General features: G+C 31.3%; 3 protein-coding genes across 9 annotated transcripts; all 3 read right to left on the bottom strand.

Annotated features, from left to right (window-relative positions):
* Window positions 1–713: 713 nt before the first annotated feature.
* Window positions 714–4965, bottom strand: LOC116769471 (toll-like receptor 7). Its single transcript, XM_032660575.2, has one exon. The coding sequence runs from the start codon at window positions 4760–4762 to the stop codon at window positions 1013–1015; it is 3750 nt and encodes a 1249-aa protein (XP_032516466.2). The 5' UTR covers window positions 4763–4965; the 3' UTR covers window positions 714–1012.
* A 3693-nt stretch (window positions 4966–8658) lies between these two features.
* LOC116769367 (UDP-N-acetylglucosamine--peptide N-acetylglucosaminyltransferase 110 kDa subunit) lies at window positions 8659–21633 on the bottom strand. 3 transcript variants are annotated; one of them, XM_032660428.2, is made up of 10 exons: window positions 21323–21633; window positions 21013–21223; window positions 20550–20733; window positions 15661–15729; window positions 14000–14196; window positions 12194–13835; window positions 11691–11982; window positions 11044–11224; window positions 10839–10943; window positions 8659–10564 (listed from the first exon to the last, which is right to left on the bottom strand). In XM_032660428.2, exons 1-10 carry the CDS (start codon window positions 21456–21458, stop codon window positions 10405–10407), a joined length of 3177 nt encoding a protein of 1058 aa, XP_032516319.1. In that variant the 5' UTR covers window positions 21459–21633; the 3' UTR covers window positions 8659–10404. The 3 variants fall into 3 exon arrangements, with proteins under 3 accessions (XP_032516319.1, XP_061378430.1, XP_032516320.1); XM_061522446.1 differs by lacking the exons at window positions 20550–20733; window positions 21013–21223; window positions 21323–21633 and adding an exon at window positions 14650–14753 and having other exon boundaries at window positions 15661–15717; XM_032660429.2 differs by lacking the exons at window positions 15661–15729; window positions 20550–20733; window positions 21013–21223; window positions 21323–21633 and adding an exon at window positions 14650–15629.
* Window positions 21634–22336: 703 nt separating this feature from the next.
* Window positions 22337–27531, bottom strand: LOC116769622 (protein inturned). 5 transcript variants are annotated; one of them, XM_061522534.1, is made up of 14 exons: window positions 27408–27531; window positions 27140–27249; window positions 26912–27084; window positions 26733–26836; window positions 25750–26652; window positions 25432–25673; window positions 25080–25170; window positions 24466–24649; window positions 24112–24316; window positions 23832–23928; window positions 23620–23705; window positions 23366–23548; window positions 22871–23023; window positions 22337–22573 (listed from the first exon to the last, which is right to left on the bottom strand). In XM_061522534.1, exons 2-14 carry the CDS (start codon window positions 27238–27240, stop codon window positions 22468–22470), a joined length of 2628 nt encoding a protein of 875 aa, XP_061378518.1. In that variant the 5' UTR covers window positions 27241–27249; window positions 27408–27531; the 3' UTR covers window positions 22337–22467. The 5 variants fall into 5 exon arrangements, 4 of the variants coding, with proteins under 4 accessions (XP_061378518.1, XP_032516650.2, XP_032516651.2 ...); XR_009752839.1 differs by lacking the exon at window positions 27408–27531 and having other exon boundaries at window positions 22871–22970; window positions 27140–27401; XM_032660759.2 differs by lacking the exon at window positions 27408–27531 and having other exon boundaries at window positions 27140–27401.
* Window positions 27532–27574: the final 43 nt, after the last annotated feature.

Raw genomic sequence — 27574 nt, 5'->3', positions numbered from 1 at the left:
ATAATTTCTCCTAACGATTTCGTTTTTGATAATTTCTTTAAAAAATCGACACATTGTTTAACTTTTTCATTATTACAGCGATGCGTGTAAGCACCCTTACAACTTCAAATCGCAAGCTCCCGGGGCGCCACTCACGACGTAAGGTAGTTAAGCTAACACAATAAAATGTAACTCTAAATTAGCTTGTCGTTTTACAACCAATAAATTTAATAGACATCCACAAGGGGGGTAGCTTTTCACGCCTAAAATTTTAACTTTGTAACACTGTTATTCGAATGGGAGCCAATCAAGTTTCGTAATCTACTTTAAACTTTTTATTGGCTTTGTGTATCAATGAGCTTAACAAGTTGAATATTGTCTTGAAATTTAACTATTTACTTTATAACGCACACACGATGGAACAATTAAAAGGAAGAAAAAATAAAACATGGCATCAATCAATCGATTATTAGGTATTAAGAAAGCCTCTATGAATGTTTAAACTTTGTAAAATATTATAAAAGCAATAAACTTCAGAACGAATCTTATAAAATTTTGTATTTTTTTTGAGCTTTGCCATACACAAGACTTGATTTAAAAATACTGAGAATTTACATTTATATGCCTTTCATAATATTTAATAACATTTTCCACAAAATATCGGCGTTTTATTAATTGTAATTATTACTTTTTTGTTTTTTCTTCTCAGGGCCTTTTATAAATAATAAAGAAAATCAGTCATAAACTTCTTTTATTACATGACTATACAAACATCAGCCATAAGATTAAAACTACACAGTAATAATTTACAGTCTTTCGTATTAATACTTACAAATTAACAAAATGCAATAAATACATACAAGCAATCGCAATGAATTGCAAAATTTGGTATCATTATTGTACAAAAGTTACACTATACAAACACGTAATCTATTTACAAGTTGTGAACAATAGGAATCCGTTTTCGAAAAAGCAAAATTAAAAATACCTCTTTACAAATGAGATCGTTTTCGACATAAACTATTCCAAAATATTAGACCAGGTACGTTTGAACTGTGTGATGCAATACCACTGATTGTTGGTGATTGTGGCGGCCTTGGAAATCGTTTGACGAATAATCCGAATCTATAGTGGAATATATGTGCTCGGACAACGGCCTGTCACAAGGAGAACGTTCTACTGAATTTGCGGATTTGCCGCAGAGCGTTTGACAGGTACTATTTAGCACCGACGCGTCCATTGTGTACGTGTTGGAATTTCTTCCATAATTAAGCCTCTTCAATTTGTGCCCGCGTCGCTTACATGACGGCATCGCATATCGTAATCGCTCCCAAAATCTTTTCTCTTTCCATGTTATCTCCAAAGCACTTTTGAAATATGATTTTAATTCCGGATCTCGAGCTAGTAGCCCTACGACGACTACAATTAACTTATGAGGATTTTTACGAAGAGCCCTCTGTAACGCTTGCCTAAACTCTATTTGTGACCATTCAGTTAATATAAAGTTTTTAGATAACACTACTATAATACGTCTCGACGCCTCTGTCGCTTCGACTACCAAATCGGGAAACTGAGCATATGTTGCTTCAAATTGCGGCACGTCTCTATAATGTAGACATAAATGGTATGAAGGATAACCGTTTTCCAGCTCCCGCGCTAAAGACTCCACGACAAATTCCTCATCCTTGGGACTATAACAAATGTAAGCGTCGTAAAGTTTATCAGCATCGTTAAAGGCGCCCGCTAAGGGCGAAAGCTTAATACCGCAATTAGAATACAACCACATTCTGCAAGCGTATCTAAATGTGAATACTAAAGCTAATATTAATAAAATCAGCATGAAGCCAGTGAGAGCCGACGCTAGTAATGGTATGTTGTGGGAAACGAAGAAGGCGCTTATCATTGAGCTATCACTTATTTCGCTGCACACTGTCACATTTAAATTCAATGGCTTCTTTGCTGGGCTTACATTATCATTCAAGCACCACAGATTATGGAGGTCTATTACTTTTTCAACGTTCTGTGAAATGTAAATCAGAAATCCCTGTAAATATTTACAGTGACAAGACCAGTAATTATTTCCCAAAAATAAGGATTGTAATTTTTTATTGTTATCTAAATGCCACAAGCCATAGTTGATTAATTTATTTCCATCCAATCGTAACACTTCAAGGGCACTGAGCATAGAAAAACTTGAGTTTGATATGAACTCTATTAAATTATTCTGAAGATATAATTCTTTTAAGTTATTCAACCTAGCAAATTCCAGCCCCTGCAGACGTTTTATTTTATTATTTTCCAAATGAAGTATTTTTAAGTCAATTAGTTCACGAAATGTATTGTTTTGTATTGTATTAATATTACTAGAATTTAAGTATAGAACTATTGATTTACGCATGTACTCGAAAATGGTTTCATTAAGTTCATTATAATGATTTCCATCCAAATAAATATGCGTTGCGTTCGTCGGGAATTCCCGTGGCACCATATTCAATTGTTTTACAGAACAATCGACAACATTTGTGGTCTTTGTTGAATCGTGATAACATGAACAGTTATTTGGACATACCGTTTTGCAATTGCAAAATGTAAAATCGCAACAATGACAATCTTCTGGACAATAACTGTCATATTTACAAAGAAAATCTTTTGTATGAAATGAACTAACAGAATGAAATTTAACTCCTCTAACATATGATTCCTTACATATAACATTATCTAAATCCATTACGCGCGGGTATTGATTTGATGTTAGAGAATTTATCAGTAACAACCATTTCATCGTGCAGTCACATTTAAATGGGTTTCCACTGATATAGAATTCAGGTAAAGCTTTATCATCAACTCTAGAGATACGTAAGCTATTTATATCTAAACTTTCAATTTCATTGGCATACATATCAACCCGTGTCAAATTGCTCTTCTCTAAGAATGTATCGAGTGCAACGCTAGAAATAAAATTATTATTGATAAAGAGTAACTCGACACTATTAGGTATAGACAAAGCAGACAGAGTGACTATACGATTATGACTCGCATCTAATGTCTTAACATGCAAATCCTTTTGAATTTTATAATAATTACCTAACACTTCTATAAAATTAGCATGTATATCCAACCATTTTAAACTAAATGGAATAAAAGCATAATCAAACCATACTAAATGATTCTCAGATAGATTAAGCCATAACAACTTTGTCAGTGACACAAATACCCCGTTTATATCAGAAATAAAGTTGCCGTCCAATCGAACGGCTTCCAATTGCAGGTTCTTTTGAAAGGTTTCGGTCTCAATAGACTGTATTTTATTTTTTGCCAAATTGAGGACTTGGAGGCTAGGCAAGCCCCAAAACATTCCCGCAGTAAGGTTTCCAATTTGATTGTCTATTAAACGCAACCCAGTCAACTGGGATAAGTTTTGAAACGAGTTGTTCGATATCTCTATCAATATATTCTCTCCCAGATCCAATGACTTCAGAAAGGATAATTGTAGTATGGCTTCTGGAACTTTCGACAATTTGTTAGAGCTAAGATCTAATTCTTTAAGATCCGAGCAATTTTTAAAACCGTCAACGGCAATGGATGATAACATATTATTGTTTAAATTTAATTTATTTAAAATAAAAAGGCCATTAAAAACATGATCTCCGATAGAATGTAGCTTATTTAGTCCTAAATTTAAGGTATGCAGATTAAATAACGGCGAAAATGCGTTATCTTCAATAAAACTTATTGAATTATTGCTTAAGTTAAGAATCTGCAAAAAAAATAAATCTTTAAACATATTTCTCGTAACGCCACTTAGGACATTGTGGGACAAGTCAAGCACAATTAATCTTATTAAACCTCCAAACGTTTCATCTTCTATATGGTCGCCCTTTAATTTATTCGCTGAAAGATCTAACACAACTAATTGTTCCAGTCTATTAAATAATTTCTTCGGTAATATTTCCAAATCATTATGGTTAAGATAAATTTCACGAATTTCCTTTGTATTCTGAAATAAACCTTCCGGTAGGTAATTTATAGCATTTTCCGATAGATTTACAACTTTTAACGAAAGCAGGTCGCTAAAAACTTCGGTCGGCAGTTCACTTATTTTATTGTTTTGTAAGAATAACTGATTAAGCCTCCGCAGATGTAATATTTCAGAGTCAGCTGGCAAAGACATGATGTCATTGTAGCTTAAATCGATAGTTTGAAGTATTGAACCACATTTGTGTCCGAATCCCAATTCATCGACAAACTTTATTTTGTTTCGCGTTAAATTAAGCGAAATAATATTTTCCAATGCACAAAAGAGATCAGCTGGTATTTTTCTTATGTTGTTATACCCCAGGTCCAAAGTGTGAAGTTCTCGCAAACCATTAAAGGCACCAAGAGATAATTCTAATTCTTTATTGTGGCCCCAATGGTTGTTCATGGTACGTAGCTCCAAAGTTTTCAATCCACGCAGACCTTCAAAGACGTTACCTGGCAGGCGAAGTATTTTGCAATCAGTCAAAACTATTTCCATCAAACCTTGCATTTTTATAAAGTAGTGATCTTTAAGTGAGCTCTCGAGGTGATCGGAGCCGCAGCGGATCGCGAGCCTCTTCGCGCCGTCCGAGTGCATCGAACCAACAACATCCCGGTCCGCCGACAGAGTTCGTACATTGCACTCCACACTGTTCTTTACGGGCACACGAAAACAGGCATCTACAGGCGCTTCCGTATGCACCGCGCCCGTCACTAAACAAAAGAATATCACGCTAATTATCATTTTCGCTTGCACTGTGTCCATTTCATTTTCACTTGTCAACTTGCTTTGATGAATGAAAGTAAGTTCGGTGCATCGCGTGCGGCCATACTAAAGTTCGGAGCGCATGTAGCATGCGAACGCGATTTTAAAACAATGATTGTGAGAGTAAATAGAACAATTCGTAGGCAGCATAACGAAGGAGACAGACGCGTTCCCCCCGCGGCGTCGAGCCCGCGACTGACGTACACTGTAGTCCGTACAGTGAAATACCATGAATGCGCGCCACCTCGGAGGGTCCGCACCGTCGTATATTTTGTAATGCCGCATACTAACCCTAGTAGTTTTTTGACTTTTGTAGAAAGCGGAAACCGTTACGTGACTTTACTTTAATTAATCCTATTAAAGTTTCGACGGAAGCATAAATATTTGTTCTTTTAAATATAGATAAAGTCTTTGGAAATGGCTAAATTTGTATTTATAGTTTTATTACACTTTAACGTAGTTCAACAGAGATTTTATAATGAGTCCTTGTAATTTATTATTTTACGATCATTATCTACCCAAAACTATATCGTACTTTTCGTGATTTCTTGTTGCGTTGATTGAAACAGATTTTATCAATCATAAATACCCTTCATAAACTTAAGGAATGTGATTATTTTTAACACCCATATATTTGTATGTACCACAAATTTAAAGTTAATTGCTAATCAAGAAGCCAATATATTTTCTTTTCTCTAATGAAATATCTCCTATATATATAATATGTTTGGTTGCAAAACGAGGCGTGAAGGAGAGAATAAAAAATATTTTTCATATTTCTAGAAAAAGATATCACATCTATACATTTGCAATTTATGTTCATAACGTAAATACGGTTGTTTATTTATTCAATAGGCGTTCTTAAACTATTTAAATTGTTTTATATTATTTGTACTAAGTTGTATATAAAATGAAACATTGGTTATTTATTAAGTAAATAAAATACTATTTAATGACATATAATGAACTAACTGCTAAAGTAAAAATACAGATATATAATAAGTATCATTGGTAGTTATATTTTATCAATAGTAAAATATCAAAGTAAGATATGGTAGTAAACCAATTTCAAAATTATCAAGAACGAAACAAAAAGATCCATTTCGACAGAAAAAGTGACAGCAAAAGAATATTACTCTAGATTTGCCTAGGTATAGACTATAGTAGCCGACACGAAGCTTGGCAAGATTTTTTCGGAGGTGGGTTAAGTTTACGCCTGTACACTTAGTGCAATAAAAAGTGTTCACTTTTGCTGCTTATCAATAACAAAAACTCGTAACAGTAATAAGAACAATGGGTTCAATTTAAATGCTCGCAAGTGTATTTGGGAGCGAACATAAAATCACGCTCACTCAAACAATCAGTCTCGTTTCCCGCATCATACCTATGACACCTAAAAACCGTCCCTTGCCAAGGTACGTGCCGGCTACCATAACTTTTAATAAATAAACGATAAAAAGGTTAACATTAATTAAAAACAATAACAAACTCAAATACATTTATCATTCAGTCCATATATTCAAGGTGAGAAATATAAAAAAAAAAACTTGTTAGTAGGACAATATATTGCTTACTTAAAACAATCGCATCTTTTATATTCATATCAAATACCTTTCAAATGTAAAATAAAACTTAAGTTTCATTTAAAGCACCATAATCGCATGTCTATTTTTAATTGAATCTTCTGCGTATTTAAAGAAAATTATTTCATAACCAGGTCTTCAACTTTTCATCTTGAAGAAGCTATGATCTCATATTTCAATCTAATTATTAGATAAAGTATTATATGTATTAACACTTAAATATAAGTGCACAATATTTCTTTGTATATAGTTGTTAGGATATAAATATAAGGTAAGAGTAAAAATTAAGCGATCACAAGCACAGTTACATAAAGGATGAAGCTAATCAATATCTGATTAATGTTGTTTGATTGATGGTCTCGGCATGGGAAAAATTTATAACCTACAAATAAAAAAAACATCTTTCGAAACTAGTTTAGTGTTGTTTTATTATAGAGAATGATTAAATGTAAAGTGAAACTAATTTATATTTTCAATATCATAAAAATAAATTACAGTGAATGTATGATTGAGACTGATAATTGTTGTCAGGTAATTTTTTTTAATATTATTTATATTGTAAGTACTTACTTACTTAAATTTAAAATAAATATGTATTTATGATATAAAAAGTTAATAAAAGAAGATAAAGTGGAAATAACTTCATATCTATTTGTGGTAAAGCTTACGCAGTATGTTATTTGGAATTTTTTATTGTCCTCACCAAAAAAAGGATAATGCACTTCGGATCCTACACAACTAGTAAAACCAACAATATCTTATGAGTGCTGGCCTGAAACGTTTTTCAGATCTTCCTATATAATTTTTCTATATAAGATCTAAAAACTTTTCTAGAAGAGGTTATGTTATTAAATAAAAGATTTAATAATCTTATCGACAACGGGTACATTAACGCACCCCATTTTGATTTTCCACACAAGCAGAACAAAGTATTTGAAATACTTTTTACGTCACCACCTGTCTAGAAAAAGGCAAAAAAATAAAAATATAAAAATAATATTGAGCGACGATCTCATCTCGTAACACTGGAAGGTCTATATTGCTTATAGCGCAAGACAAAGACAGTACAAAATCTTATCCATTTTTTTATTAATATCCCCCTCGCATTCTTATAGGGAACAGACTTGCCATATGGCCGCCCCCCTCCTCTTCAACACCAATTTGTCAAAACGATAAATAGGAACCCGCGCCACTAACAGTCGCATATTTTCTGCATCACTTAGTAGGGTCATAAAGCAAAAGGAGAAATCACTTAAAATTTGTCAGACAAATAACCCTAATTCGGCGACAAATATGGTCTAGTTGTAGTGGACTGACTGATCTTGCTCCCTCACTATAAAAAATATTGGAGCCTTTCCTCTCTCCCCAACTATTACGATAAAAGATTATTCGGGTAGAATTTGAAGCAATGGAATAAGTCGAAGAACTTTGTTATTGTGCCAAAAATAGAATCTTTTGATTCTTATCCACCATTAACAAATTCAAGGAAGAGAATTTTTGATGTAGAAACTTGATCTACTACAGATCCCTAGCGAGAATCAGTTTGTTGGCTTTTGAGTTTTTTGGTTGCTTGACGTGTGCCGCGAATATACCGTCAGTGTTTGCGTGCACTAGGATTTAGGTAGGTTAGGCAAAATGTAGGAACGTATTTATTTTAAGACACATCACCAGCACACAGTTCAAGGTATAATTTATGAATGGTTAATAAATTCACTAATCACATAGGTAATTAATTACATTTTATTCACTTGCGATCCAAAAAAATAATCAAAACGGAATAGCAACAAAAATTTTAAATGATACACTAGCCAAAATAAATAATCGCTTTACAATCGACTGTACAGTTTCGATGACTTTTTTGAAGAGTCTTTTTGCAAGAGGCAGCGCATTTTATAACACTCAAAGGCAAAGGTTTTTACACACACATAGAAACATTTTATACACAGTATTTTTATGGTAAATAAGCAGCGAGTAGTAGGCACTCCTTACGGACATGTTATATGGAAGGTTGTTTTAACAATTTTTTTTTCGTCAACCTGATATAACGCTTATAGCAATTTTACCAAGGCATCAATAAAATGAGAAAATTTCTGTGAATACTATTGAAAAATATATAATTGTATGTATTTAAATTTATAATAATTAGGGTTTTGGTATATTTCTGGTAGTCAGGTAGTCAGCTTGCTTGCATGTACGGTGTGCACGCCTCAGTCAGCGCATATAACCTGAGAGCTAATAATGTAGCGACGTCTAGATTATACTGAGAATTTTTCAATATTTTAATAAATTTATAAAGGTTTAAATGAAACAATGTTCTCACCATATTCTATAATTACCTTATTGAATTAAAACTTAAGGCAATATTTACAATTTCAAATATAATGAAAATCGTCAGAGATAGAGGAACAATAATAGTCGACCAACATGAACATCTATTTCACTGGTGTCAAAATCTAAGGATATTGTAAAGTATGTCTTATTTATCATTAGATGCATTATAATTAAATGATTATTATCATAACGAGTTTCATAATGCTATTTGACTTATAAAATACTGAAATGAAATGAATTAAACTTAACAAACCATACATACATCTAGTCTTTATTAAAACATAAAACTAAATATAAATAAATATTACTATAATAATGAAACAATCAAAACAGATTAAAAATTAATTTTATATAATCAATGCAAACTTTTTCGAATTACTTTTGTTACATATTACATGAAACTAATTCACTTAACTTCAAATAGAGTAATAATGATTACAATATTGATGCATACCCAAACATTAAAACAATTGGAAATTATTGTCTGTGGTTGTGCCCGTTAAAGATCGAGTTTAAAAAAAAATTAAATATAATCAATACATAATTCATAGTAACATGAGCTGAAATTATTATGGGAATTATTCTACAATCACAATTTCTTTATTATACATCTAATGTTGTTGAACGCTTCATGTTGAAACAAGTTCATTAAGTTATAATGTGACCTAAGTTACAAACTCAGTCTCACTGGCAAAAGGGTCTCAAAAGCACTAATAAAAATAATAAGTAAATAATATTCACTGTAAAAAAAATGCTTAACAGTTTGCAAAAAGATAGGTAATTTCAGATCACAGAAAATCTTAACATCTTACTAATGCTGCGGAAACCCTTATATCATAATGGTTTTAAATCCATTGTCTTTGTAAATGTAACTTTCTATTCCAATTCCCATACAAGTAGTTTCACATACAATATGATTATTACCTAATTATATCACATTATATCATGAAATCTAATTACATAACATTTTGTAGTAAATGTTACAATGGAGTTCCTAGCTTTGACTATACTATTCGTTAATGTTAAACAAATATATGCATGAAATTGTATAGCATTTATGATGAGACTACATAAAGAATAATATGTGTCTACAGAAACTAAAATAAAGTAGTATCATTAAATCTTTACAACAAACTTATATTAAAAACAAAACTTGAGGCTGCATCTATAAATTTTTTTAATAAGTTCCAATTCTTTTACATTCCATTATGTCTTACACATATAAGTTCTTAGACATATACATAAACTATATAAATGTTTATGTCATAATATCCTAATATTCTAACTGGAAACTGTTTTGTAAGCCTTCTAAACTAATAGACTAACCTTACACTTTATTACTGCTGTGTATAGAAGTATCATAGCAAAGCAACATTTTTGTATAATATTCAATTTAAATGTATAGTCTCACTAATAATTTCGTTTATGTCATACTGTGTAAGATTTCAAGTAGGGATAATATACCTACTAAACAATCTTACAAGAACATAGCAAATGCTAATGTTACAAATTGTGCAGTCAAGGCCATGTAAATTGAAAATATATTGCTATTAAACATGTCAGAATAATTAAATTCGAGACATCCTATGACTAGAAAAATCCATGTAGCCGGGACACCGGGGACGTCACTGTACTGTATGGTTCACACACAACAAACAACACCGAGCACATCACTTAGCACCACCGTCGTTTCTTTGACGTCATATCCGAGTGTTCCCCGCGCTCTATCTATTTGTCTATGGCCTGTATGTGGTCGGGTCGCTCGTTGCGAGCGTACCTCGACCACATTTTGTTGTACAACATCTCCAAACCGGTGGCGTATGCTTTGCAGTCGAATAGTGGACTCTCCGTGCGAGCTGTCCATACTTTCACTCGGATTGCTTTAAGACTGAAATAGAATGAACGTTCAATTTACCGTTATTAAATTTAAAAAAGAAAAAACTAACAAAAAAAAAACAATGTGCAATGATCGAAGGATGTTTCAAAATACAAAATTCCACTTTTTCAAAGTTTTTTATACGAGTCTTGCCTAAAACTACAAGTCTATCTTAGTATATACAAAATAAAATGATTAACGAGATCTAAGACTTTCGCGAGTTTTATTCATTTAACGTTTTATAAGTTTTAAAACAATTCCGAGTTAATATGTTGTTTCTACTTACTATTCCCTGTCCGTTCCTAATCGTACAGCTATGTCTTGATATTCCTGTCTCGTTCTCGCAATCAGTTCAGGACAACCAAGTGTATTGAGTTGTGATGCAGCCACCCTAAATATATATATGATAGGTTTTATGTATGAATATTAAAATTCTATCTGAATTACGAACAATTTAAGTAAGTTAAAATTTACTAGTCATTAATATTTACCGTGAGGCTAATGTCTCTCCTGGTAATGTAACAACGGGGGTGCCTGTCCACAAAATATCCATACTAGTAGTGTGACCGTTACATAAGGGTGTGTCTAGACATACGTCCGCCAGTTGACCGCGCCTCACGTGCTCCTCTTTAGCAGCCACGTTTGAGAAGATTATACGGCCGGGAGGTAATCCTGTTAAAATTGTTTATATTGAAAACTAGGTTATTCAGATTAATTTAACCTAATGGGATTCTCGTATAAAGTATGAAATATATTTGTTATTTATTACTGTTTTCTTTGGTTTATTTATTTTAACCCACAAATAATAGTACAGATTATGTACATGTGACAGAACAAAACAAAAACTTCTGATGTAATCATTTATAGATACTTGAATTTTTATGTTACTCTCAAGTACCCATTTATTTATTTATTTACATACTGAATAAATTATTGTCCCGTAATTTAAATATCGAGAAGAAAAATAATTATGTATTTGTGTTATTCATTAGAACTAATGAATGACTTCAAAACGCATTGTGGGTGAATATTATTTTAGAAACATTTTGTTTTAAGGAGTCTGTTGAATTATTACAAAGTTTCTTATATTTAATAATTAATATTTAAACTATGATAGATAGATTTCAAATTAACTTACCCAACTGCTGCGCCGTTGCTTGTAAATTAGGTTCACCGACAGCCGGGAATCTCAAAAGCCACAACACGCTGTTAGGGACGTGTTTCAATATGTATACCCACATGTGTAGAGTTAGCGGATCTATCTTATACAGTTGATTGAAATTACAGTAGACCACTGCATCATCCGGTAGACCGTACTGTTGTCTTGTTGTGATTACAATAGACTGTGGCACTTCCTCTCCTGTAGCCGCTTTGTTGTTTGTTTGTGTTGTGGCCAGACCGTTTTGAAGGATGACACCATTTACAGATGTCTGAAAGGAAATAATGATATAGTTATAAATAATGATAATTTCGTAGGTTATTGAACAGAAAAGTAGCCGTTATCTTGTAAGGAAAACAAATTCAGCTGTTGAATTGTTACTGAAAAATATAATTAATTTTGTATCTTGATATTATTATCACAATGAGTAATGACATCACATTGCAAAACTATATTAATATTTTTATATATATTAAAATTACCTGTACTTGTCCCGAAGCAATCATGTTTTCTATAGGCGTAGTAGTAGGTAACTCTGCGACCTTCAATGATATTTCAACCGGCCTCGCTGCTCTTACAACTTCTTTAATTTCTTTGATATCAGTGTTTTCGACAAGTGGAGACAAATCAGTTGCATTAATGACGGCGACATTATCAGCTAGACTGCCCATGTTATTATGGGATTTGATTTTGTCACTAACTATCAATCTCTCCTGTAAGTGGGGGAACATCTGCTTGTGGTCGCCGACGAAATATGTATGAGGCATGTATGCGAGCTTCTCGCTGTACTGACTTGCCAATTCGACTGGAGATGTTACAGCATCAGTTACTAAGTAGTCCATATAACTTGCACCACTTGTGCCTGGATATCCGAGCCACATTACTTGCACAGGAGCCGGACGTAGAGCAAATATTTCATTCCTGGCACCCTTTGTGTATCCGTTCATGTTTACCAGAATATTAATACCATCAGAATATATTTTATCGGCAGCTTTGCCGTTGCATGGAATCTGTGATAGATCAATAAAGTGCTCGGCTTCTCTAGCTATTTTAGAACGGAATGTTGTACCATCATCTGGACTAAGAGCGTAACAAAAGATCTCGACCTTAGTACGATCGTGTAATCCGGGCACAGATTGCATCAAATGTGATGTTGGGTGATTGCCAAAATCACTGCTTACATAACCGATACGCAGGCGGCTTTGCAGTTCTCTTGGAAATTTGTAAGCCGGCTTGTGGAGAACTTGAACCTTCTCCAGACATAAATTCGCATGTCGGGCCGCAATAGCCTTTCTGAATTCATGCGTCAATGGGTAAAGCATAGAATGATGAGGATGAACCGAGGGTAGTCTATTCTTTTCAAGCTGTTCTGCCACAATACTGACTAATTTCTTCATACGGGCCTCGTAGTCGGTCCAATCGCAAACGATTTGCAAACAGTGCGCCAAGTTACAATACGCGTCAGGGAAGTCCGGTTTCAACTTCAACGCTGTTCTATAGGACTGTATAGCTTCCGGTATATTTCCCGAATCTTTGTGGATACTGGCAAGATTGCTATGAGCATCGGCAAACGCTGGATTAATTTGTATAGCTCGGGTATAACACTGCAATGCTCCAGCGACGTCTTGCATTTCTTTAAGAGTATTGCCCATATTACTATAAGCATCAGCAAACGTTGGCTGTATACGTATAGCCTCTTTATAATGCATGAGTGCTTCGTTTAGTTTGCCTTGTTGTTGCAAAACTGACGCCAAGTTACTATGAGCTGCTGCAAACTCGGGAAATACTTCCAAAGCTTTTAAATATAAACGAGTCGCTTCCTCTATGTATCCTTGCTCGCGTTTGATGTTCGCTAAGTTATTTAATGAATCAGCGTGTGATGGGCACAACCTTAAAGCAGTATTATAACATTCCTCCGCATCAACCACTTGACCCTTTTCCTTTAATGCATTAGCCAAATTACAGTAGGCATCTGGGAAATTCGGTTGAAGTTCTATAGCTCGCCGATAAGTGTCGATCGCTAAATCAATAAGTCCTTGTTCATAATACACGCACGCTAAATTACCATGAACAACTGCATTGTTAGGCGATAAATTAAGAGCTCGTAAATATGCAGCCACCGCCCTATAACAATTACATATATTTTTCAATAATATTATAACAATCGAAGAACTTTGAATTTGGTAGGAATATATTTATATCATATTAAACAATATGCTTTATTATATTTTTCGTAAATATTCTAGAACTAATTCAGGCAAACGAAAATAAAGGAATATTATAAATACCTGTCAAAAATTCTCGCTTCTTTGAGAACATTTCCTAGATTGATATAAGCATCCAAGAAATTCGGATCCAATGCCACGGCCTTTTCAAAATGATGTATGGCCAACCAGATTTCACTTTGTGCGTTAAAAACGCATCCTAGGTTACTCCATGCCACTGCAAAGTCTGGCCTCGTTTCGATGGCCTTCAAGTAACAAGCCTACACACACGGAAAAACAAAAGTTAATAATACCAATCTTATATTGTGTTTTACATTGATGATGTTTGAGATGTTTTTTACGCCAAACTTTCAGATTACACCATAGCTTTGAATGGTGCTGGGTGATTCGGAATTAAAATGAATACAAATCACCAAATACCAATCAAGTATTGCAATACAATTACGCCATATGCACCCTAAGATACGACACGTCACTACGCCAAGTGCCACAAACATCAGTAGGAAATGTAAACGACCCATTCCGATAAAGATCGACTTCATAGTGTAAACAAAAATATAAACATTCTCCGAAAAAAAATCCTAATCAAAACCAAAATGTAAACCGCTTTCACTTCCTAACCGATTGAGGATGGTCAACAACAATGAAATGTCAAAGAGCACGCGTTGTGTCGGAAACCTGCTCATAGTCTGTCAAACCTTATAACACTTTACCTGCAGCACATAGTACGATGTCATCGGGCTGGATAGCGAGTTGATGTACCAACCATAACCCAGAATACAGCACCGCTCACACCTACTGTCTTACCAGTCAACACCTTGTGAAAATATAACAGAATTAGTCGATTTTGAGTCAAACTAGTTCAGCCGATTCTCGTCTTACACTTTATTATATTGTAAATGTGTGTGACTGACTCAAGAGGATCATTGTCAGCTCACGCTGTCTTTAAAGCGTATTACAAATATAATGCAGATGATAATATTATATAATTACAATAAATAAACTCACTACGTCATACCACTAATGAAGTAAATTGCTACTCCTTTGATCCTCCTTCAATGTACAATAAGAAATCACTACAAGCGCAAGGATTAAAATAACTATTAATATTGAAGGAAACAGGATATAGTTCTGTAAGATTTATGATAATATTAAAAATGACGCTTAGAGTACTCCCTCTTAAGACTTTAATGTTCCACACAATGTTTTAACATTTCATAAATATTATTCAGCAGACAGCGATTACAACGAAATAATTTACAAAAACAATCGTTACACAATACGATGATATTAACCACTGTGTGGAAAATTATTCAAGGGTTTTACGCAATGATGCTCGTCACAAAATATCGTAGGAAAGTTTTAGTAAGGTATCGTAATATTTTGTGACTGAATTGTTAACAAGATGGAGACTTATTTATAAATAATGTAAACACACATCGGTCTCCATTTTGTGCTCACAGCTATCATAATGGCTTAAACAAAACGCTTACAAAAATTATTACATTGAAAAAACAAAATCAATAAAAATATAACACAAGCAAAATCGTTAAACCATTACAATATATACGCTTACGGCAATTAACGAGGAACGTTACGCGATCGCATTTTACGCTGACGAAACAGGTAGTACTCTAATTTAATTCAAAACAAAAAGCAAACGGTAATAGGATCCTGTTAACTTCAGAGCAAACCAGAAAGCGAAGTACATAAAACATATTTACCTTCGCTTCGTCCAAACGTCCAAGGGCCTTGAGCAAATTGCCCAGGTCACTTCTAACGCAGTAAAGTTCCTGTAACAATATTAAAATTAGTCGTCCTATATTCATGTATCGTGATTTATGTATGCTTTATGCATTTCTCGTTTGAAATGTATTTGAAGCTATACATATTGTATGTTACGAACGGCTTATGTAAAGCATAAAAGAAAAAAACATTTTATAGGTGACTGTGAAACATGATTAAATTAAATGTATATATGTTTATTATACGTTGAATTTATATGTATTGATATAGATGAAATATTTATATATAGTTATATATAACAAAACAAAATAGAAGTATAATAATAATTTTATAACGTTTACATGCTCGTTATGTTAGTATTAAATATGACCGAGGAAAATTCAAGTTAAAAACAGACTTAAATCTCGTAAAAAAACTTCAGTCTTTGGAACCAAAACAGTATTTGAATAACAAAATTGTTATCTGTTGTTAATACGAATTACTTTGAATGATGTATAAAAAGGTCGCTGAATTTGTTTAATAAATTTTAGATCCCCGTGTCTGACTCTGATGTCAATAAAATTCATATGAAAATTTAACATCTCTAGATAAAAATAAAAACAAGGATCAAAGTCTTAAAGCAAGACTGTATAAACCTTCTTTTATAAACTAAAATTGTTCTCTAGAAAAAATAAATATTATAAGTTTATATTACAAGTCGTATTTGTATTGAGAACCGAGACTAGTAACAGACGGCTACATTTAATAATAATATTATAATAAATAGCAACATTATACTTTCTATTTTAATATAATAACTGAATTATTTATTTTATTAAATGATTTATTATTTCACTAGAAAGATTTTTCTTTTTAATGGGAAAGGTGGCAAACGAGCAGACGGCCTACTTCATGGGCAGTAGTCACCGTGGCCCATGGATGCGTTGCCAACCTGGATTTTTGAGGAATAGGGAGAGATGGGAATAAGGGAAGGGTAGGAAAGGGTGGGAACGGGGAAAGGGCAACCGACTCTCTCACTTATCGGACGAAACGCAGCAACTAAAGGCTACTTCACGCCGATCTTCTGTGAGAGGGTGGTACTTCCCCGGTCGAGCCAGCCAATGTTTGAGCTCTAGTAACTTGACCATAGCTAGGCTCCAGAACCAAAAGGTTTGGTTTTTAAAATTGTCCGGTTTGGTTGATATATAAGTTTAGATAATCAAAAGTTAAAATTAATTTAACCAAAAGTTGAAATCATAATTATAAATATTACGATCTTCGTCATATTAGTAATCAATCATAGTTCAGCTTCCTTTACCTTCATAGGAAATACCTACTATTAAGCAATAATATCGATGGAATGTTAATTTCAACAAAATTCCGATCAGTCATAAACACATTATAACAGGATTTTTTAAGTTTGAAATTCAGATTTATAGTAAATAATTAATCCAGTGGAAAGAAAAATATAAAATCTATAGTGTTGTTTTATTAAATACACTTAGTTTAAGAGAAATGTAACTTGGCCTACAGAGATTATAGGCATATAATTATATATATAGGGATTATATGATATATGGAGGGATTGGAGGAAATCAAAGTGACTTAAACTACCCTTAGAAAGAGGAAACATTTTATCCTAAAGAAGGCAACAAAAATATTTGAACGGTCTCAAAGCAACTAGAATATAAATGTTTAAAAATATGAAAAATATGACATATTTTAAATTATTGACGTCGTTAAATCGTTTAATATTTAATATAGAAATATTAAACAAAACCACACATTCGACTATATTTCTTATGTTAGTTTGAACAAATACAGATATTCAGTATAGATATTAAAATTATTTATACATAATATATATCTATATTTAACGTGAATAAGAAACCGAATGTTTGTGCAAATGAGATGCGTTATCATAAATAAGCTATGCCTACTAAAACAATTTATATTATATTATGTTTGTTAAGTCCGATAATGGTTTAATTCAAATTACATAACACAGCAGACCATCGACAATAGCCTATTGTGAACACGGAAATTAATACGGTGACCTTCAGCCGAGACATTGTGTGGAGCACACAATATAATATGTATGATGTTGTCTCATAGTACGTACCATATTTAGCATAAACATCGTCTAAGTGTAAATTATAAGAATAATAATAAAGAAATCTTTATATTATATCGAATATTTTTTTTTTATATTTGTATTTTTTTTCTCGTCAACACGAGACGAGAACACGCTGTTTTTAATTAATGATTTATGTTAACCATGTACAGCTACAATAGACCAATCAATGTCACATGTCACGGCTATCTATACATATATACATATATGTTTTATATATTCCTATAAAAATTTAAATCTGCGGGATGTCGAATCATGTTATATATAAAGAAGACAACGGAAAAAAATGATAATTTTATACGTAAGACATAACAATTACATATTTGCAATGTTATTAAACCTATTCATATAAATGAGAACAATATTTTTGCATAGCATCTTGATCGACATTTTCCCTAAATAGGGAACTTACCTAACCTATAATTTAATTTACCAAAAGACACGACAGTAAAAATACTCTCACAAAATATTTTATTCGCTATAGAAAAATTTATTGTATTGAATGAATACATCCAAGCTTTTACAATCAACAATTAATAAATTAAGATAAAACTAAATTATCATCATTCCATATTTATTTACAGATCCACGAATTATTAATGCTTTATCGCAAGATAATGACGTCATAGTATATAAAAGTAATTCACTTCATACAATGTCAAATCCAAAGCAGTATGAGACAATAAACACTGTAGCACGTATTTTTCCACTTAATTTAACATTGACTCGTTCTATCATTTCATTATATGAATTATAAACAATACATATTAATTATATATACAGATATATATATGTGGTTCCTTAATTTAATGGTTGGATTTTTTTTAGACTTAATTTTAAGTACATAATTTCTGTATTTAAATATTAATCACTCCTTTTATTACGAAAGTCCACTGATTCGTCTTCATAGATAAATATAAAAAATAACTAATATATATTTATATATTTTTCTCAGTCATATAACATTTTAAGGGTATGCTATTCTTATAGCAGGTCATATTAAAGACGTCATAGGACAGCGTATCGCGCGTTATATAAGATTCCATTTTTTTTTTTAAATTTTAGTTTAAATATTATAAGAGGAAGCTACATTCTGATCTCTTGTAAGCAATAAGTACCAAGTAATGAAAAAAATTAATTATTGTAATCAATATAACTTCATTTAAAATATGAAATATAATTTTATTTTAATTTGGAATAACAGATATTTGTTTTTTTTTCACGATACATAAAAAGTTATTAAAATATATTTATTATCATAAGACATGATTGTAATAGACTTATTACTGTTATTAGATTATTACTATATAGTTATTATTATTATATAGAATGACTATTCTCATTAAATATTTTGCAGTAAACTGGTATAAATACCTTCTACTATTGTTAGAATTAAAACATAATATCCCAAAGATAACACACATCAAACACATATTAATAAATTTCATGGTCACATCAATTCTAGTCTCAATACCAAATACTTTAATTTGAATGAACATGTACCTAATTCTTTAAGAAACATGACAAAATAATTTCTTCTTGGGTAGATTATATACAGAAAAAGTTACCATTATATTCATAGATATCCTATCATAAAAGTCTATACTCATCATCACCATCATCATCAGCCTATCAGAGCCCACTGCTAAGCAAAGGCGTCTTCTCACATGGAGAAGGTTAGAGCATTAATCACCACGCTTGCTCAAGGCGGATTGGTGATTTCAATCTTATAATTTTGAAATTATAAGACCAGGTTTCCTCACGATATTTTCCTTCACCATCCGTCAGTGGTGTCTAAATACTCTTAGAAATTACATATGACTCAGAAAAGATCATATTGGTACTTGCCAGGTTTCGAACCAGCACCCTCACGAATGAGAGGTGGGCCTTTAACCTCCAGGCCACCATGACACAAGTTTATACTACAAATATTTATTAAAATTCGTAAATATTTGATTTTTTCTTAGCAGCAATTATTGAAAAGAAATATTTCATCTTCATATTAGAGATACCAAGAAACAATCAAACAGACTTATTAAGTTTTTTTTGTTTTGTTAAATTAACAAATCATTTTAAAACAATTTATACAATAACAAGACTATATTTTAAGCACACAAATAAATGAGTTAAAAAATTATTATTCAATTTTGTTTGAAACATAATAAAACTAATTTGAATTTAGTTTTTGTACCAAAATTATGATTTTATTTAATCAATCACTCAGAAACTAATAAACTAATTTTAGAAAGTATTTAGTATTTATATATATATAAATATGTTTGGAATGGCACAATTTTTTTCCATAGGTCCCAATAGAAGAGGCATACTCTAAACTGGTGAGTGAAATTTAATGCAAAATCTTATTCTTAAGAAGAGATAACCATAATCCTTTATAAACTTTTTATCTCCATATTTACATTTTACATAATTTATCTAATCTATATTAAACTAACACATACAGCTGAAGTCATGCTACTTTTTTCAGATAATAGTGTTGCCATAAATGAAATTAAAATTTTCACCTTTGCAATATTTACACATCCTAGTAGACTTTTTTTCCCGCTGTGTCTAAATATAATTTTGTCATCTTAAATGGATATTACAACAGCACTTACTCCTTTCTCGTTTTATTCTATTAATTATAATATCCAAGTCAAACATACTTAACACATGTCTCACATAATCCATCCAAACTTTCCCTAACATTCTTACCATCCACAGGTTTTGTATATATGCATATATAAAAGTACTCACAGGATTATACTGCAATGCTGTAACATAAGCCTGTACAGCCTGTTCCATGTCTCCTGCAGCCACCAAGGCAGCTGCCAAGTTGATGTACCCATCAATGAAATCTGGCTTTAGACGGACAGCATGACGATAGTTTTCCAAAGCCTCTTGCAACTGCCCACGCTCCTTGTATACATTTCCGAGATTACTATAACAAAAAGTTTAACTTGATATAATTAAGTTGTTCTAATTGATACCATATACCTATTTAGAAAGTATAACTCATTCACATATGAATGTATGTGTTATTTGAATCTCGATTACAAAATGTTTATTATTACAGAAAAACAATGGCGAGAAGGTTAATTTTACCTAAAACAAGCAACAAAGGGATATCAAGTTACAAGATATATATATATATATAAATAGGACTTTTTCTAGAAATACGAGGATTTGAGAAATAAGAAAGATTTAAATCACGAATTACCTGTACGCCTCCGCCAGGAGAGGATTCTGTTTTATAGCAAGCGTTGAAAAATGTGCTGATTTGTCTAAACGCCGACATTGAAAATGTATGGAGGACAGCAGCAAAAGAACACCCGTATTTGTGCCATCTTGACGCCATAGCTGCATACAATGCAGTTCCGCACTATCATAGTCTCCAGCTTGATATTCCCGGTGTGCAAGCTCCAGGAGTCCTGACGGGCGTCATTTTGATATATTTTCGTATTTCTTACAATTTATAATAAAACGCACATACACTGTATTAATAAATAATTATAATCTATTTTACTCACCCACTGTAGATATCTGTTGAATTTCCGACATTTTCAAGATCACAGCATTTGCAGGAACGCTGACAATTTGTTGAGGCTGCGTCGTGACAGATTGAGGCACGGCAACATTCGCTTGAGGTTGCATTTTTGTTATCATATTTCAATTGCTAAACAATATCGTCGGCAAATTAAATTCACTCCAAACTAAATTATTAAAAGTTATAACTATATGTATTCGTTTTAGAAATGTTCCATGTCAAATAATCACAATCACAGGGGAATTATAAAACTAATAAAGGCGATTCCTTTGTAAGCAATGCCAAATCAATTGCCAATCATAAAAAATAGACAGCGGCTGGAAGAATAAACGGAAGTACATAATTGTATAAATTGTCTATGCTTCCTTTTAATAAAATATATAAATACTTTTTTTAAAAAGAACGGCAATATATAGCTTAAATATAAAAAGTATGCATGACAAAAATGTTAAATATCATTTTAATGTTCATTTTAAATAAAAGGTATCAGTCATTTTTCTATATTGATATACTTCAATTTAATTAACAATTTCCGGTAGCAAATCCTTGGTCATTAATTCAGCTGATTACGTTGGTAGAAACGTCTTTATATTTTGGTTTCCTGTTTCTTTTATTCTTTATTAATTCGTTCTTATTTTTCACAAAATATTTAATGTAAAAGCCCCTAAAGATAATCAGTTATAAAATAATAGGAGGAAAAGAAGGCATTTTGATGAATATAAAAGATGCTGATCTACTGCTATTATTTAAAAGGGAATTAAAGTAAATTGACTCACCATATTTTTTTTTTCTGTAATGTACACTTAAAGTTTTATTGTAACTGTATTACATTAAAATTATTATGCAGATATATCTTTATCTATTATATTGATGAATTTTAAATTTAAAAGAATTAAAAATTGTTTCTGCTTTTCAATTCACATTAAATTATCTTACTAATCAGGCGTTCTGAAGATATTTATTGGATTTTTTTAGAACTGAAAGGATATGCAAAATATAAACTTCATTATTTATTTATTACATTGTAAAATGTATAAAAAAGGTATAAAAAAATAGGCAGAAATCTTTTTATTAATACAGTAAAAAATTGGACGGATTGATTTGCACTTATAAATTATTTTAATTAATCTATTCTAAGTATGATAATAAATAAGCTATGTCGGTGAGGTCTTGTGGGATGGACTCATGATAGCAAACATACAGCTCGCGAGGCTCTGGCTCACTGAACACACGCCTGAAAACAATTATAATATTTAAATTTTATATCCTTATTATATCCAATGAGTATTATTATAATAGAATATTTTTGGATTATTTCCTTTATTGCCGTTAAATAAGTAAATAAGGAATGAATTTAAATTATGTTATTTAATATTATTATGTATTATGATCTTGCATATTACTAACGTCATATAAACAACAGGTTACAGTGAAACAATTATAACCTGTGACGTGTCAATTGATATAACAAGGAGTTGCATTTTTTATATTTATAAACAATGAATTTATTTCTTATTTGCTTTGCTCTTACCCAACAACCCAAAATTGGAATGGCCCACAATTTTTCTTACTAATACCACACTGAACTAACACTTCATGTGGTACATCAAAAAGCATACCATACTCTTTTACTGCAACAAGAATCTTATTGAGATTATTTGTAGGTATCTGGCTTTTTTTAAACCTGTAAAAAAAAAACTTTCCTTATCTAAACAAACTATTGCACTAAGAGTATACATATTATTCTATCATTTAGACTCTTTACTGGCTTAAAAAAAAGAAAAAAAATTACTGCTCTTTTGTATGTAAATAGCATTAAAAAACTTTTCAGTGTCTATATAATTTTAGTTTAAATAAACTGGCTACTGTACATAATCCTAAAGAATTATAATTTTAAATATATGATTTGATAAAAAAAAAATACACAGACATGAATTTTCAGGGGTCAATGAAGTCAAAATTATCATAATTTCAATGAACCATTAGAATTACATGAATTATATATAAAAATATGAGACAAACTCACCTAACATTGTGTTGTAGTAGATCATGAATTTTCTTAAATGATTTTCTAAATGTCTGCACTATATATGAATACAGTAAGCTATTTGCTTGTTCACCTATATTACTAACCGGAGCTATCAATATACCCTTTTCCGATTCCAAGTTTATGAAGTGAAATAAAACATTCTCATCGCCAGCTGTTAGTCTGAAAACCGTAAAAATCCTATATTATAGGTACAGAAGAAGAAAAATTTTAATAAAAAATACATCATATACCTGTGAACTGTGATATGGTTGTTGAGACCATCGAGTAAAGATTTACGAATATCTGAAATTTCTATATTGCTTGATCTGCTACTATCCTATCCAAATTGATGTTAAAGGGTATAAAATATGTATTAGTATTATGGTATATCACATAGTAATTTATAAATTTATTTATTTAAAATAGATTCTAATTCTATTCTAATTCTAATTATTATATAGACCTGTTTGTCCCAATCGGAGTCTGAACCTGATGAATCTCTTCGATTCATTTGTTCCCTGTCAGCTCGTCTACCAATGACGCGATCCTCGCCTATTTCACTTAAGTATAAAAATATAATATTTATTAATAATACAGTTTAAAAGATCATTCTGTCCATAATAGGCTTAATTGAGATTAATAATTTTCTAGAAGTAACAGTTAAAATGAGACATGGAATAAAAGGGAAGAAGTTATATTAAATGATATATAATTTAAAATTGTCATTATATGTAAAGTACTACCTGTTACTCTTTAAACTTCCAGAATCTTCCGAATAGGTTACATCTAAACTGGAATGTCTGTACTTCTGTGTATTATACCATTGACCATACAAACTTTGTGAGTGTATATTATCTGCTGAACCCGTTTTTAATTCAGTTGAATTGTTTCTACGTTTTATTTCCATATTTTTGGTCTTAAAACTATGCTTTAAGTCCAGTTTTGAAGCTGAAATCAGACACATGCGCATGTATACATATTCCTATATAAATTGTTTTAAAACTTGATTCAAATACATTTTCTTTTTTTATTTTGCAAATCAAAATTTCATGAATTAGTAAAAGCATACTACAGAACAAATTAATTACACTACATACATCCTACTTCACGATTTCTCTTCCCATGCTTTGTAAGATTTTCGGGACAGATTTCAACCTGTGGTTGTGTGTTGGAAGCAAACCATGATGGCAGATACTTGTCTAATCCAACTTCAAACAAAAGTTCGAGACAACTTTCACATTCTTCAACATAAAAAGCGGAAGGTGTTATCACCCCTATGGCCTAAAAATTCAATTAGTTTTTTCGCAATAAAATACATTACTTTTATTGTAAAATAACATATGTGATTTGATTTAAGGCGATATTGATTTCTTTCCCATTGTGAATGAAAACTGGATAGAAAATGTTCAAAATTATATTTAATATTGATATATGAATTAGATTTTCTAAATCACTTTCTTTGTGTGCACTTCTTAATTGGGTTTGTAAAAAACCTATGATTAAAAACTTTTTAATTTAAAAATTACAAGTTTTTAGTATCATTTTATTTATATAATCAACTCATATATTATTTAATCAAATATTATTTATTTTCTTTTATTTTAAATGTATAAATTTCCTGCGCTCATAAGTTTTCTGTTTAGAAAAAAATGAAACCTTAATAAATTTTGTATTTAATGGGTTACTTAAAATTTATTTGAATGTAACATACATCCTCAGTACAACCGCCTGCTTCCATCAGTGTTGCCAGAATAAAGTGACCTTTTCCCACAATCAAAATAAACCATCTGCCATCTGGAATTCTAAAGAAATATGTAATATACATTGTGATCCCTTGCAACATATAAATTTTAAAATTAAAATATAATATTGATTGTAAGAACACTGCATTACTCTGTGGAATATTTAATATTGCCAACACTTTTATTTTTTACAAATTCTACTGGCATTTATAGCTTAAGCCATATTCAAGATTAAAAAATAAATACTATATGCAATTTTAAATCCATACTTTATATGAACCGAGTATGTCAAGCTATATATATATTAGAATTTGAATTAACCTGTATTCATTCCCATCATTTTTATTCTGTTTCCTACTTTCATTTATAAAAACTTCTTTCCACATAACAAGTTTCCCCAAATCTTTTTCTGAACTCAATTTCAGAATGCCATTCAACTTTAAATATGCATTAATTTCCTTCAAATCTTCATCCTGTAAGTGTGAGCTTAATAGATGACCAGAATAGTATAGGCAGGATCCAATCACAGTGTATAAACGTTGGAAGTTTTCAACATTGTCTGTCTGTAAAAAAAAATCACCAATATAGTTTCATACATATTATAGAGATAAAGATTAAGTTAATAAAATTTCTTCCTACCCATTCCCTATAATCAGCTGCTTCTAACTCGGTAATTGCATCGTCTACTTGGATTTTTACTTCCAAAGGAAGTGATACAGCATGTGCTTCTGTATGTATGTAATTGTTAACTTTAGAACTGTCTTTATTTCCCAACAATAAAATAATAAATATCCTTGAAAACAAACTGTCCAATTTATCCACATTATTTTGTCTTGTGAAACATATTTTAAGAGAGCCATACAAGAATTCTAACAATCGTATGATGTCAGTAATAACTCTCTTAGCAGCAAAAACATCAATAGCATTATTGGGTAGTGCTACAAGCAGTAAGTCACTGTAATGTGAAGCATATGCTATATTTATTAAAATATTCTTATGTAATACTGAAGATAGGACTGGTTCGCTAGTTCCTAATGACTTAGGTGCCAAATGATTTAGTGTTAAATAAGCACCTCTTGTATTATATAAAAAGTTCTGGTTAAATGGTCTTGGGTAACAATAGAGGACATTGTCATCATTGCTTTGATAGTCAACATCATTTCCACATACATACAGAATAGAACACATCGAGTCTCTCAGCAACTGAGTAAGAGAATTTTCTTGAGCATTTTTAGTCAGAAGCAGTTTTTCAATATCTATATTAAATCCTTGAGTTACAGCTTGAAATAAAAGTTTTGGATTGTCTACGTCTTCTTTGACTCTTTGAAGAACATTATTTATGTTGTGAGAAGTTACATCAATTCCATTGATTTTTTGTAAATAATAACCAGTTTTGACCTTAGATGTATATATAGCCTTTGCTTCTGGTAAAAAATCAGACACAACTAATGTTTTTCCATCAGCATGTGTTTCTAAACTAATTCCAAATATTTTTTCTATTTGACAATTTTTTTCACTACTGAATATCATATTCTTGCTGACCTGTAAATATTTAAAAGATTTCAATTAATCTTTGCAAATATATATCTAGGTATATCAAAAGTACATTTATTGAATCACACCTGCACAGTAATAAATTTATTATTATCCCCTATGTCGTTTTTCTTTTCATTACCAGCATTTTTGTTCCTAATTTTGCGACTCTTCAGAACTCGGAAAATTTTCCCTAAAACAAATAAAATTTTGATTTTATTTTACATCTTATAAAAAACTGACTAATTCTATCATTTTGTTTACATACCTTTGGACCGTCTGGTTGAAGACCTTTTAAAGTCACTTCGTAACTTAAAAGTTTCACAATTTTCAAGCAATGGTGCCTTCGAACTCTCTAAATTGTCGTCGTTAGACTTAGATTTTATGTAAATGAGTTCTCCGTCTTCAGCTATATCGGAATCCCAGTCTGGAACTGAACTACTGATACTCATTATAATATACATCCAATCTAACATGTAACTGCAAATATAAGTACCTCTCAGATTCAGAATATTTTGAGTCATCTGACGAATTTGTCCAGTCGTTATCAGAATCACAAGGGCTTTCATAGTTAATTTTATTTTTAAACGTATTCATTTTTAGACCCTAAGGCAATTTTATGAAATTTAAATTTATAACAATTAACGAGTTATCATACGCTACTGTAAACAGGTAGTGTCTGATAGTAATTGATATTTCATAACTTGATTTCCGAAATTATGTTTTTTTTTGGATTCATATAAACAATGCTACTTAGTACTTACTGTCAGACATTAATTTTTTTTATTTTTAAACTATTCATACAGAGTAGCTAAACCTTAAACTTGACACGATATAGTGATTTTTTAATTTTATTAATCTCATTCACGATATGTTTACGGAATTCAATTATTGTAAAAAAAATTAAAAAGTTTTTAAATGTAACCACCAT

Source organism: Danaus plexippus, chromosome 14 (genome assembly GCF_018135715.1).
Source record: "Danaus plexippus chromosome 14, MEX_DaPlex, whole genome shotgun sequence".
NCBI classification, from domain to species: Eukaryota; Metazoa; Arthropoda; class Insecta; order Lepidoptera; family Nymphalidae; genus Danaus; species Danaus plexippus.
The sequence above is the reverse complement of the archived record's forward strand: the minus strand, read 5'-3'. Positions and strand labels throughout refer to the sequence as shown.